This window comes from Mytilus californianus, unplaced genomic scaffold, assembly GCF_021869535.1.
Source record: "Mytilus californianus isolate M0D057914Y unplaced genomic scaffold, xbMytCali1.0.p SCAF_11, whole genome shotgun sequence".
Taxonomy (NCBI): Eukaryota; Metazoa; Mollusca; class Bivalvia; order Mytilida; family Mytilidae; genus Mytilus; species Mytilus californianus.
Genome location: NW_026262593.1, coordinates 19,924,022 through 19,937,552, shown reverse-complemented (window position 1 = coordinate 19,937,552; position 13,531 = coordinate 19,924,022). Strand labels below are relative to the sequence as shown.

At 31.3% G+C, this 13,531-nt stretch overlaps 1 protein-coding gene across 3 annotated transcripts in view; it reads left to right on the top strand.

Annotated features, from left to right (window-relative positions):
- Positions 1-13,035, top strand: part of LOC127719696 (forkhead-associated domain-containing protein 1-like) — a 50,918-nt gene extending 37,883 nt beyond the window's left edge. For all 3 annotated transcript variants that reach the window (XM_052225930.1, XM_052225929.1, XM_052225931.1), the window contains 13 exons: positions 398-725; positions 1,775-1,913; positions 2,353-2,459; positions 2,936-3,095; positions 4,972-5,104; positions 5,488-5,626; positions 6,059-6,288; positions 7,513-7,733; positions 8,501-8,552; positions 9,154-9,267; positions 9,800-9,877; positions 10,503-10,643; positions 11,693-13,035. In XM_052225930.1, the coding sequence (XP_052081890.1) occupies positions 398-725; positions 1,775-1,913; positions 2,353-2,459; positions 2,936-3,095; positions 4,972-5,104; positions 5,488-5,626; positions 6,059-6,288; positions 7,513-7,733; positions 8,501-8,552; positions 9,154-9,267; positions 9,800-9,877; positions 10,503-10,643; positions 11,693-11,731 (1,881 nt within the window). In that variant the 3' untranslated portion in view covers positions 11,732-13,035. The remainder of the gene's footprint in view (positions 1-397; positions 726-1,774; positions 1,914-2,352; positions 2,460-2,935; positions 3,096-4,971; positions 5,105-5,487; positions 5,627-6,058; positions 6,289-7,512; positions 7,734-8,500; positions 8,553-9,153; positions 9,268-9,799; positions 9,878-10,502; positions 10,644-11,692) is intronic.
- Positions 13,036-13,531: the final 496 nt, after the last annotated feature.

Sequence of the window (13,531 nt, the reverse complement as noted above, 5' to 3'; positions counted from 1 at the left end):
TGTGTCAGTCTTAGATGAAAATACTTATCAAATATAGATTGATATTAATGTGTAATGTATCTCAAATTATATTTTTTAATTAATTTTTAACCCATACTATGTTCTTGTAAGAACATTGTGGAAAGCTGTCTTTATTTAAAAAAAGTACAAAAAGAAAGTATAAAACATACACAAATTATAACATAATGATTAAATAGAAAAAAAAGGAAGTAAGATGTCACATATTAGATTAGCTCTTATCAGATTTTTAAATTGAACTCTACACAAGACCACTCCTTTTATAGAAGTATTTACAGGTTCATTTTGGTATCAATGTTGAATTATTTTCGAAACAAATGATAAGATTTAATATCTGCATATGATATAGCTATAATAACATGTTATCTTAAATTTTCAGGATCTCATGGAGAAGGAATCTGGGAGCAAGGAACAACTAGAGGAAGCTTTATCACAAGTGTCAGAACTAGAAACATTGAAATTGACAATTGTAGAATTAGAACAACGCAATGTCGTATTAGAAGCAACAATTTCTGAATCTTCTTCAAAATATGTGTCAGATTCAGGAGAACGGGAAAAGAAATATGAACAAGATTTATTGTCTTTCAAAGAACAAACTAAACAACATTCTGTTACTATTTGTGCAATGGAAGAAAGATTGAAAAAGTTAATGAAGAAAAACAAAGAATATCAAGATGAAATTTCTTCACATAAAAAGACAATACAAGGTGAGGTTATAGTTGATGATAAAGCAAAATGAAAGCCACAACATAGATTTTCGGCCAGGTTTTGTCCAAAACCAGCTTATAGTATGGTGATGGTGGGAGGGTGCGCGTGAAAAAATGGGTACCTAATATGTGTAATCAACTCTTGCTACAGTTTTCCACCCAGATCCCTGAAACTTCACAGGAAGCTTGCACATATGTTGAAGTTTTGCATCTGCTTTTATGGAATTGTTTGAAGTTTTAATTTATTTCGTATTTCAAATATTTAAATGTTCAGTATAAAGCATTCTCCATTGTTTAAGAAACATTCTATGGAACTCGACCATTTAGGTCTTTGATCTATTTTTCAACTTGGAATGATGGGAAATTTTCATTGTCATATTATTTGTTTTAAATCAAAATATCAAGCAACCTATGACACAGAATCAAAGCATAGGGTTGGTAATCCAATGGCAGTGACAGCATGAGCTTTATATATAAAGCTTCATATTTCAGAAGGTTGAAGCTGGATAATCCATATTGGTATACATGATTATACCTTGATTGGTCTGAAGCTATGTCTGGCATATGTCTGTTCTAGTACTCATTTTCATGGTTCATAAAGTTTTCATAATGTGGTCCGTTTATGATACAATAAGCAATAGGTCAACTTTACTTGGTTTATAGAATGATTGCTATGTGTACATGTCCATCTGACCTTGATCCCTTAAAGATTTTCAATACAAAATTCAATCAATAAAGAACAGTGAAGTAGGTGACACATTTCATATTAGGTTTTAAGCTTGTTTAAGAAATGGATAATAAATTGTCAATTGCTTAACATTGTTCAAGGTTTGTGAATATTTATCATTAACCATAACCATATCGAATTTAATTTTTAGAAGTTATTTCTATGATATAGCGATATATGCAATGAATATAGGGTTCAACAGTTTGATGAATTTATTGTATTATGGTTGTTTCAATATATTTATCAGGAAGGACAAATTTTGGTTAATGCACTTTAATGTACTGAAACTATTTAATAATTACAAAAATAAATTGATTTACAGATATGAAGATACAGATGAATGATCTCAGGAATAGAGCCACTGCCAATGTTAGACCTGACATCCCTCCAAAGCCAAAGGTCATAGTCCAGAAACCTACACAAGATATCATAGCCATGGAACAACTCATTGTTATGTTAAGGTAAGACCCCATGATTTTTTATTAAGAGACTTGGAATCTTACGTTTAGAATGAAATTAGTAAATAGGTGAATACATATTGGTTATGGAAAGCAGGTACTAAGGTAAAAAAAAACATGAGTAGGTCTTGAATACATAATGCAGTTTCAAAAAAAAAGGACATAAGGTCTTTCATTCGTCACAAAAGCTGCTGAGTTTTAAAAAAAGCATATCTTTTGCTGCATGCATTTTTATTGTAATAATTGGATTATATATATACTTACATGTGAACAGATTTTGTAATTTGTAAGAAGCAAACATGAAAAACATGATTTACAAAATGGTATTTTGGTTTGAAAAAGCATACTCCAATGAGATTTTACAAAGTGAAGATCTTGACATATAAAAAGATCATTAATTGAATCAGAGACAATATTATAGTTGATTTTTAATTGATTTCAGGAAAGAGAGCGGTGATTTGAAATTAAAACTACAAGATCAGGATGATTTGATTCTTGGATTACGACGAGATTTAGCAGGAGCTCATGCTAGATTATCAGATGTTACAGGTAAATATCTAGTCAGATCACCTGTACCAATGTTATCCAAAGGAAAGTGCTATTCTGGTGTTTGAAAACTGCCATTCTTGATTGAAAATCAGCTTTCTTCTAAATTTTTGATTTATTCTTGTAAAACTACAAATGTATATCTCACAGAATACTGCACCTTTTTTTAATTTTCCTACTTTAAATCAACTCTTTTTATGTAATACACAAGCATTTTCATCTTTATTCTATGTTCAGAAATAGGGATGGAAAATTTTTGAGCATAAATAGATATGTTATCTATATTATTCAGGAGTTTGATATTTCTTTTGAATGTAATATTTCAGCAGAATTTATACTAAACTCTTCATTTATTGTGCAAAACGTTTCATCTTTCAAAGCATATATGCAACTTGGAAGGTAACACTTCTAGAAAGGAAGCCCTTTGCAGAAACAGTTTTTCTTTGCCTGTTTATAGCAAAATTTTCTCTGTCTTGTAGGAGAATTAAGTGAAAGCCAGAAACAGGAAATTGAGAGAAACAAGGATCTGTTGTTACAGAGAGAAAGAGAACTTATGGACATAAGACAACAGTTGGCTAAATTGTCTAAAATTATAGATAAACAGAAAGAAGAGATGAAATCAGTGGAATGTGATCTCAGGTATGTCAACAAAACAAACATGTAAACAAACAATAGAAATTATATTTGATTAAATATATATTAAAACTTTTGAAGCAATGCTTGTCATTTTGGAATGTATAATGCATTTGTCATGGCTGAAAATTTAAAAAATTTTTGTTTAAAAGTAAAATGAAAAGTATAAACTGTATTTGTCAACGTCTGTTTCAGCTTTAAGCATCTTTATCCATAAGGTATAATTGTTTTGACTATCAATAAATAATATGCCTTACATTATAAAGACAAATGAATCTGCTCTTTTGATTGTTTAGCCATATCTAGCTTTTTGTTAAAGTTTCCGATATAAGAAAATTCAAGTGCTACAGAAAAAATATTTTGACAGTGTGCACAAGTTTTTCAAAAATTTGGTCAACTTGGCCTCAATTTAAACCATAAGTAAGTGTGAATGTCCTGATATAACCAATCACAAATGATAGAGGTTCAGGATGCAAACATCATGGATAGTGATGACGGTCCATGCAGACATCAAATCACTATGACCTTTATTTTACACATTAATAACTTTAAGATGAAGTTTTGTGTTTTGGTCTAAATTTGAACATTAACAAGTCATAGAAGTATGATAGTTTGTCAGTGAACACTTATTAGATGCTGGTAAAGTTATACATAATTACTGGATCACCATGACATTTGGTATGCAAGGTGATTCCAGGAGCAGGATCCAAATTATTTTGTCGTGTTTGTAACAACGTATTAGATTTTAGCGAGAGAAATTTATGTATTACTGAAAAATTATGACACCAGGGTTTTCGATACCATAAACTAGTCAAAACATTTACTAAATTTTATCATCGGTATAAGGACATCATTCGTAAATATAACTCAACATGCAGATATCTTATACGTTCGGGTATTTCACATCCAATCTTTTATGGTAATATTCTTTACAAAGCACAAAAATGTCAGTATTCACCTCAAAAGCTAACAAAACCTTGAAACAGACTTATTAAGAAGGGATATAGTTACGATACTGTTGTCAGGTCATTAAAGATTGCATATTTTGGCTTTAATATTAATTCACTTATAGGGTCTTTGCATCGGAATTAAACACATTTATTCTAAAACCAGTTGTTGGCATGACACGGGTTATGTTCTTCTCATATATTTTATGACAGTATAATACTAAACCCCTAACAGGAGGGATTGTGCCTGATATTCATATGATGAAGACATAATCTTTTAATCAGTTTAATTGAGGTCTGGAGCTGGCATGTCAGTAATTGCTAGTAGTCTGTTGTTATTTATGTATTATTGTCATTTTGTTTATTTTCTTTTGTTTCCTATTCTGACATTGGACTTGGACTTCTCTTATACTGAGTTTTACTGTACGTACTGTTGTGCGTTTGTTTTTTTCTACATTGACTAGAGGTATAGGGGGAGGGTTGAGATCTCAAAAAACAAGTTTAACCCCACCGCATTTTTGCGCCTGTCCCAAGTCAGGAGCCTCTGGCCTTTGTTAGTCTTGTATCATTTTTAATTTTAGTTTCCTGTGTATAATTTGGAGTTTAGTATGATGTCCAATATCACTGAACTAGTATACATATTTGTTTAGGGGCCAGCTGAAGGACGCCTTCGGGTGCGAGAGTTTCTCGCTGCATTGAAGACCCATTGGTGACCTTCGGCTGTTGTCTGCTCTATGGTCGGGTTGTTGTCTCTTTGACACATTCCCCATTTCCATTCTCAATTTTAACTAATCCAGTGAGGAATTAGTTATTGTTTTGATCAGCTCCATTGCTTTCTATATTTTGTTTTGGGAAGGAATAGTACTTGTGATAGAAAAACTTCTTCATATTTTTTCTTTCATGATGTAAATAATATTTTCATATATTTTCTTTAGCAAAGAGAAATCTATATCAGTGAAATACAAGTCACATATCGAGGAAAAATCTAGAAGAATAGTAGAGTTGGAGGGTAAACTATTGGAAAACAACGAAGAACAAAAGAAGCAATTAGATCTTCTTGATCAAGAGGTTTAAAAATTAGTTATATTAGGCTTCTTTTATTTATGAGAATAATTTTTTTTATAGCAAATGAACTGTAAAAATAAATTAATCAAAAACTTCTTTAAAATGATGTTAGAATGTTAGAATTGTTATAATTTTGTAGATAATTTATTGTTAAAAATAAAGAAGAAATTCTGGTCAAATTTAGTTAACAATTATGTGAACTTAAGTAACTATCATTTCTCCATACAGTACTGGTTATTTTATATAAAAAGATAAAAACACATTTACAAAAAAACTAATTCAAATTAGCTGCCATTTTTTTTATATACACTTCTATTTAACCTTCAAGTTTGTATTAATTGAAATAGATGTTTAAATTTAAATCCATTTAATTTTATTTGTTGCAGGGAAGAATTACCTCAGAAATGACAGCTCTCGGTGCTCAGTGTCGTGGAGAAAGACATGAACAGGTTATTACACGACAGAGGGAGGCACTTTCTGAACTGAGGTCAAGGGTCAAGGTCTTAGAACAGGCCAATCCTCCATGTAAGTTTTTTTAGCATACTTAAAGTCAATGCCAGTTAAAGCAAATAATTTGTCATAAAAGGACAGGATGTGGACCCACAACTTATAACAGAATATTTGAATGTATATGGGATGGGAGTTGAATATCATTGCTAAATGGCATTTTTGAATTAATTTATTGACCATTTTGGGTGGATTAAAGAATTGCACTTGAGTCGTGGGAAAAAAGAATACTAAGGATTGTTCAAGAGATAAAAGTTCTTAAATGACATTTTAATAAGTTTTTATGAGTGGTAAACTAACACTAACATTTTCATGCAAAACAAAGAAGAACGATAGAAGTTCATTTTGGTTTATTTACATGTACACAGCCAGATTTTGTAAGGCACAATCAAGATCCTAGTTTGTTTTCTTTCAACACATATACTAATGCCCTTTTCATTGGTTTTACAGTGCCAACAAAGGATCAGGCTTTACAACAAGTATTAGTCCTGAAGAAAGAATTAGCAGAAATGAGAGCCAACCAGGCTTTGTCTGAAGACAGCCACATACTGAATGTATCATCACTAGACCGAGAGGTCAACAGGGCTAGAGGGCTTCTGACAAATGTTAATGCTGAAGCTGACATGGAACGAAGTGCTCATAGAGAAACAATGGATGCCCTAGAGGCTAGTGAAAATACTGTAAGTTATTTAAATAAGCGTTTGAAGTAACAATTTTTATATAAATTTTCATGAAATTTCCAGAGCATTTGAAATAAAGTTTTTCTAAAAATAATTAGATAATGTTAAAGGTCAAATTGAGGTATTGACCCAGTGGTGGTAATCAATATAAGTTATCTACGTTCATATCCGTAGATATGGATATTTTAACACCCTGAAGTATCCAAGTACACCCTGAGGCGCAGCCGAAGGGTGTACAGGGTACTGAAGGGTGTTAAAATATCCATATCTACGGATATGAACGTAGATAACGAATGTATCCCCGGTCTTAGTCTAAATCTGGCGATTTTTAGAGAAATTCGACCACAAAGTTAAACGTGAAAGCAACGTTTTTTTCATTTTTTAAATATCTTTTATTGAAATTTGGGAATTTGACATATTTTTAACGGGGTGTAGGGTACTACCTTTGGTAGAACCCTACAGGTAGACAAATATAAGACGTTTTTAAACTAGAGACAGAGAAACTGAAATGGGTCGAATTTGGCGCGCAATGTTGTGAGAGTTACATCATAAACGGTGTGACGTCAACGTGGGTCATTTGCATAGCTAGGTCAGTAGTACCATTCATTGACAATGTGGCTGCATAGTGACGATTTACTAAAATGTGTGCAAATAATCGATATAATAAGATAAAATCGTTAGTGGATTGAATATTTAATTATACAGACATCATGGAAAATCTACAGAATTCGATATTTCATAAGGAACAACCATGGAACTAAGGAAAACGTGCGTGAAATTCCCCGATGTAATGGGTAGCAACGTCCGGGGATATGGGTAAGCAACACCCAGGGGCTATGGGTTTTGTAACGACGTGCGTTAACCAATCAGAATCCTAGAAATATACTAAGCCGGGGATAAAGTAAATTATACAGAAAGTTCGACATTTAATTCACATGTCTAATTTAACCTTCATCAGGAATTTTCAGCACCAAAACTTTTGGTCATACATTCTAGTGTTACCTTTATGCATTCATATTGATATTTCTCTTGTCAGATTTAGATTGAATTTTTTTTAAATTTCAGAAAAACAAGTGAACGAAGATAAATGATTTATTTCATTTCATATGTTAATCCTCATTTGTTTAAAGAGAGCGTTAAGTAACCAGATTGGGAATTTTATTTTCTCGATAATTTATATTATATATAAATTCAGTATGATAATGAAGTTATCCTTTGTTTCAGTATTTGACACTTCTCAGAGCTATTGCTAGCTGTCTTGATGTTGATTCTGTACAAGGATTACGTCCCATTGGTCACATTCCAAAGGATGAGCGTCAGCGACTGATGGACGAAAGAGAAAGAGCTTGTGAAGCCTTGACTGTCAAAATCAAATTAATTAGAGAAAGAATTGACCGAAAAGATGAACTGTTACAGGGTTATGAGAGAGATCTAGCAAGAATGAGGTATACTTGATTTAGAAACAATGTTAAATGGTCAAAAAGAAAGGTGATCTAAATATGTATGATATATTTGTGACCACTTTTAGGTCTTGTCAGCCACCCTCTTCTGTTTGCTTATACTTTGAATGGACAAAAAACATTTCCTAACAGATAAGTCTAGTTATACTAAAGAATGTCTTCATATTTGGTCAGCTGCTTGAGTTTGTGAGTGTTTTTAAAATATGTCAGAAACTTACTTTTTGCAAGGGCGTGCATTCATATTTATTTATATTTGATTAGAGGAAAACTAAACCTTTTTGAATTGTCAACCATTAGCATTAAAAGATTTGAAGTGTTTATTTGACTAACAAGTTTGCCTTTCATTTGATGTATTCTCTATTTTGATATTCACAAGAAAAAATCTGTCACTAAAACTACTCCATAAAATGCAACTAGATTTGAAGCATGCACTGCTTTTAAAAATGTCATTGAAATTCAATTATGTGTTTAAAGATCAACAAAACCAATTGCATTCATGATTATTTGACCTAACAAATTTCTTTCCTGATTTGTAATATTTGGCCCTATGAAATTATAAGCTAGATGGAGATTATTAATCAATTATAACTCTTTCACTCTTATTTAGGGAACTATGAACAAGGAGTAAGAAGTACAACAACACACACTAATCTGTAATCAAAAGTTTTATATGTGCTGTAAGATAAAAAATGGAATTTTTGTATCAGTTATAAATTTGAATTATGTAAGATGTTTTTACTTCATTGTTTCAGACAAGCAACAGAACTAGCAGAAAAGAAAACTACACAAGTTGATAGTCTAGCAGTAAGTATTGTTACTCAGATGATTTCAATTTAATTGATCAAATGTTTGTATGAGTAGGGCCCTTCTAGTGGCGGGTCGCCCTATAGTGATCAATCTGTCCATCCGTAACAAATTGTGTCTGCTCTATATCTAGAGAACCATTATAATTTCATACTTTATACTTGACATGTATATTAACCAAAACCAGAGGGTGTGTCATAATGTTTGTACAACTTCCTAGGTCAAAGTTCAAGGTCAAAACTTAATAAAGTGCTTCATATCAACTCATCTATACAAAATTTTATACCACATGTTATTTACAGCGAGGCCCACAGAGATGGCTCCCATCTCAATGATGTCTAGTTATAAATTGATAACTTCAATTTAACAGATAGTGCAATATTCTTTTAGCACACTTAAGCAGGAGATATTGAAAGTGAAATTTCTGATTTTTTAAAGCTTATATGTAAAACTTTTACTCTGTAAAGCACTTTATATCAAAAAATAAATAAGAAATGTGCATTTATCTTAAATTTCTTGTGGAAAAGATGTAATAGTTAAACGTGGAATGTACACTTATATCTCTATGTAGATTTCTAATAATTTTATTGATTCTTTTTAGACTGATATAAAGAATAGAACAGAAGAAACACACTACTTACGAGAGTCTTTGAACAAAACAAGAGATAGACTTGACCAGGAACGCAGACTTAATTCGGCTATTAAACAAAGGAAGGTATGTCAGTATGAATTGTAGTGAAATTTTTATGGCAACTACTAAATTATGACGATTTTTATTTACCTATAAATACAGTCAGCATTTTATAGACGTTTACATAGTTTACAATGTTGAAAAAAATAGAAATTCTTGTTAGGATATTCTAATTCAACTAAACAAAATCCAATATTTTGACTTTTTTTACTAGAATAGCATTTAAAATCTGAATATTCTACAACATAAGCTGGTTAAAGAGAGGCAAAAGATACTAGAGGGACATTCAAAATCATAAGTCGAAAACAAACTGACAATGCCATGGCAAAATATGAAAAACATCCAAAAGACACACAACAGTCTACAAAATACAACATTGAAGCCTTGCAGTTGTAAGTTTAAAACAACCAACCTTTAATTCATAAACAGGAAAATAGATGTGGAGACCTAATGCTATGTTTTCTATTGCTCTGTTGACCTGCTGTTTCAATATATACCTCATTATATAAATACATGTTAATAATGATATTCCTTACACAGTGTTATTACATTTCAGACATTCCACCTTGAGAATGAGAAAGCACATATACGACCACCATCACATAGATGCCCTCCAGAGGATATTTTTGGAAAGGTAATTTTCACACAATTAAGTGTATTGAAAAGATCAGTATCTGTCCATGATATCATTTACAAAGACACAAAATTGATTGTTTTGCTCTGAAAATTTCTTTTGTACTTTTGCAATCCTTTGTTACTAATACATATTTTTATGCCCCACCTACGATAGTAGTAGGGGCACTATGTTTTCTGGTCTGTGCTTCCATTCGTTCGTCCGTCCGTTTGTCCGTCTGTTCCGCTTTAGGTTCAAGTTTTTGGTCAATGTAGTTTTTGATGAAGTTGAAGTCCAATCAAATCTAAACTTAGTACACATGTTCCATATGATATGATCTTTCTAATTTTAATGTCAAATTAGAGTTTTGACCCCAATTTCACGGTCCACTGAACAAAGAAAATGATAGTGCGAGTGGGGCATCTGGGCATCCGTGTACTATTGACACATTCTTGTTATACATATATTAAGAGTGTGATAAAGGATTAATTACCTATAATAATACAAGTCACAAATTGCACTATTTCTTCTCGATTTTCTGTGTCAAAATTATAAAGTGAAAGTAATTTTGTTATGAATATTGTTAATGAAAACTGATGAGAATTTTATGTCGAAAGTTTTTCTCATATTGATTTGTAATTTTCAGAATGCTGCTAAAAAGAGAGCAGAAAAAGAAGCAGCAAAGAGAAGAAAATATGAAATAAAAACCTTAAAACAGGAATTAACAGACAAAGAGAGATCCCTTTTTGAAAGTGAAAATAGATTGTATACAATTGAAAATAGTATGGTATGTATAGAATGTCATTCTGGAGACCATGGTATAACAATGAAAATGATAAGTCAAACTGAATAACATTGTTTGAGCAATAAGATATTGCATACTAAATTAGGATGTTTCAATGTAGTGGAATGTTTTCTTCAGACCTGTGTTTCACAAAAAAATCTTACTTCTAAAATCAATTGTAAGTTTACTGAATTCTTCAAGATTTTTAGTAGTAAGATTTTTTGTGAAATGTAGGCCAGTGAAGAACACAATATGTGAACATAAAAGAAATGGTCTACATTGTGATATTTGTAAAGTATTGTGAATCCAAAATTTCAATGGTCAATTTATTATTGCAAATCTTCAACAAAGGTCAGAGTGGTCAACTTTGCCTCAGAACCGTTCAACCAATCTAATTTTGATATGTTGTTTTTTATAAAGTCTAATCTGAGGTCAAGATTGATATTGGTGATTTTCGATTTTGCTGCATGAGTGATTGCCTTGATTGATTGAAAAATGTTAATTCATTTTCATCTCTCCTGCGCTGAAAGTTGTTTTCCAGCAGTGGCATCTGTGTCAACAACTGTTAAGATTTCTGCATAAGTCAGTTTGATAGATCAATAGATCAATAATATATTTTCTATAAAGTTGCATTACTATCAGTACATATCAGTAAAGTGACTATTTCGAGGCCTTGCCCCTAGTCCTCATGGTCCTCCCCTCTAGTTCATGATCCAGTGACTTTTAATTGATTAGCAATGTTGCTGTCCATCAGATTGTCTTTTTCTGAATTTTTTGCAGACAGGCGAGACATATCTCTGTGTCAACAGTTTATTTTTTTTATGCAATAGCTTGAAAACCATTCAACCGACTCTTTTTCAAGTTAGATTTTTTGTTTCTGGAGTTATGGTGCTTGGTTGCTTTAACAAAAATTTGTAATTGAAAATTAAACTTTTTGTAATTGTTGGAAACTTATTTAGTCTGTTTTTGGTATGTTTTTTTCACATCTTTATAACATTGAATTAATTTCTGAAATAACAGTATATCAAGGATAACAATTTGATTTGTTTCAGGGCTTTGAGAGGAGAATAGAAGCAGAAGTGGAGTCCTAGTTTTAACCCCAGAGCTTAAATAGATTATGTTATAAACCCTAGATTAGACACTACTCTGATGATGTCTCTGGGAAACTGGTGCTTCATTACTATCATAGAGTGATTGGATAGACAGCTTGTATACAAACATACTATTTCATAAAGAGCTAACAATTAATTAACATATGTTATATTTTCATGTACATCAAATTGAACAAGCAATAATATATTCATTTAGCATCAGTCAGTAAAAGCGTGTTTAGCAGGGATGATGTTGACACTCGTTAATTAATTAGTTTTTGCAAGCGCTGTTGTTTAATGGAAATTTGGTGTTTAATAAGGGATATTTTTAGAGAATCGAAAAGAAGTCCAGATTTACATTATGAATTCCTGTTAAGATTGATGCAACTGATGTAAAATTTAAAAAAAAGTATTTTGTTGAATGTAGTTATATTGTTGTCTTAAATGATACAAGAAGTGAATTAAATTTCTGATATATTTTCAGTTTATTTGACCTTTTTATTTAGCAGAGAGAGCTCTAATGATAGCCAGGAATATCAGATTTCAGGAACAGCTCAATATTTTACATCTTTTATATCTAGTGAATTTTCTAAATCTTTATTTCAATAAAAGGTCTTTTTCATAATAACGTTGACCATAGGTAGTTAGAATTTAGCAGTATTAGTATAGTTCAATGAAGTTTATTTGATACTGGTGTTTATATTTTTATATTGCTTATTTTATGTGAATGTAGCTACCTTTTACCAATTTGATTAAAGTTCTGTTACTTAAACCTTACATCCAATAATATGAAATATAACAACCTGTTCAATGATAAATATAGATTATGAATAAGATGAGATGAACATTTATGATAATGGGATTTTGCTCCTTTAAGATTTAAATATATTGGGGATTTAAAAGAAGTTCGATTAAATTTATTTTAAAATTAAAAAAGATCAATTTGGTCAGAAATACATTTTTAAATAAGACTCAAAGCTTCCAGACAACTAAAATTTGTGTTATGATCATGTAAAAAATCAAAATATTTTGAGAAATTGTCTATTATTTATGCATTTTATTGTAATTTATTTTTATATTGTAGACATTGTTGTATACATTGTAAACTGTGATACCGATTTGGACATTATTGTCTATGTTTATTTATATGTTATATCGTTTTTTTCGATGTTTTTAGAAATTCTGAGAAATATTACATTTTACTGTTTCCGTCCTAACTGTAGAAATTTGAATATAGTGTAGCTTTCTTATAATGTAAGCAGGCACAGATGACATAATAAACTAGCCAGCTTGGCTCAAATGTCTCATTGTGTTTTTAATCTAGAATTTATGTTCCACTTGTCTTACACACAATCCTGTCCTATTTTCCTCATTAATAAATGAAATTATTCAGAAACATAGGTTCCAACTCACTCAGGCAAAGTTGACCTTCGATGAATTTGGCTTTTCTTTTTAAGTTTCTTCAGTCATATAGCTCCTATCATTTCTACGTATGTATACATCTCTGGCTTTCAAATGTTTAGGTTTTAGTGTTCCTGATGAAGGCTAACACAGAAAAGCACTTCAGACACACAAAATTTAAAAAAGTTATTTTCATTAAATGACATCATGAAATGGGACCATAGGGTTTTTACATCCCATGAGCAACATTTGGAACAGGAACTGCTTACCTTTCCAGAGCATCAGTCATCATCCTAAGATTTTGGTTGTGTTTAAGGTGCTCAATCTTTACTTTTTATGCCCCATTTATAGGCATTATGTTTTTCGGTCTGTGCGTCCATTCGTCCGTCTGTCCTGCTT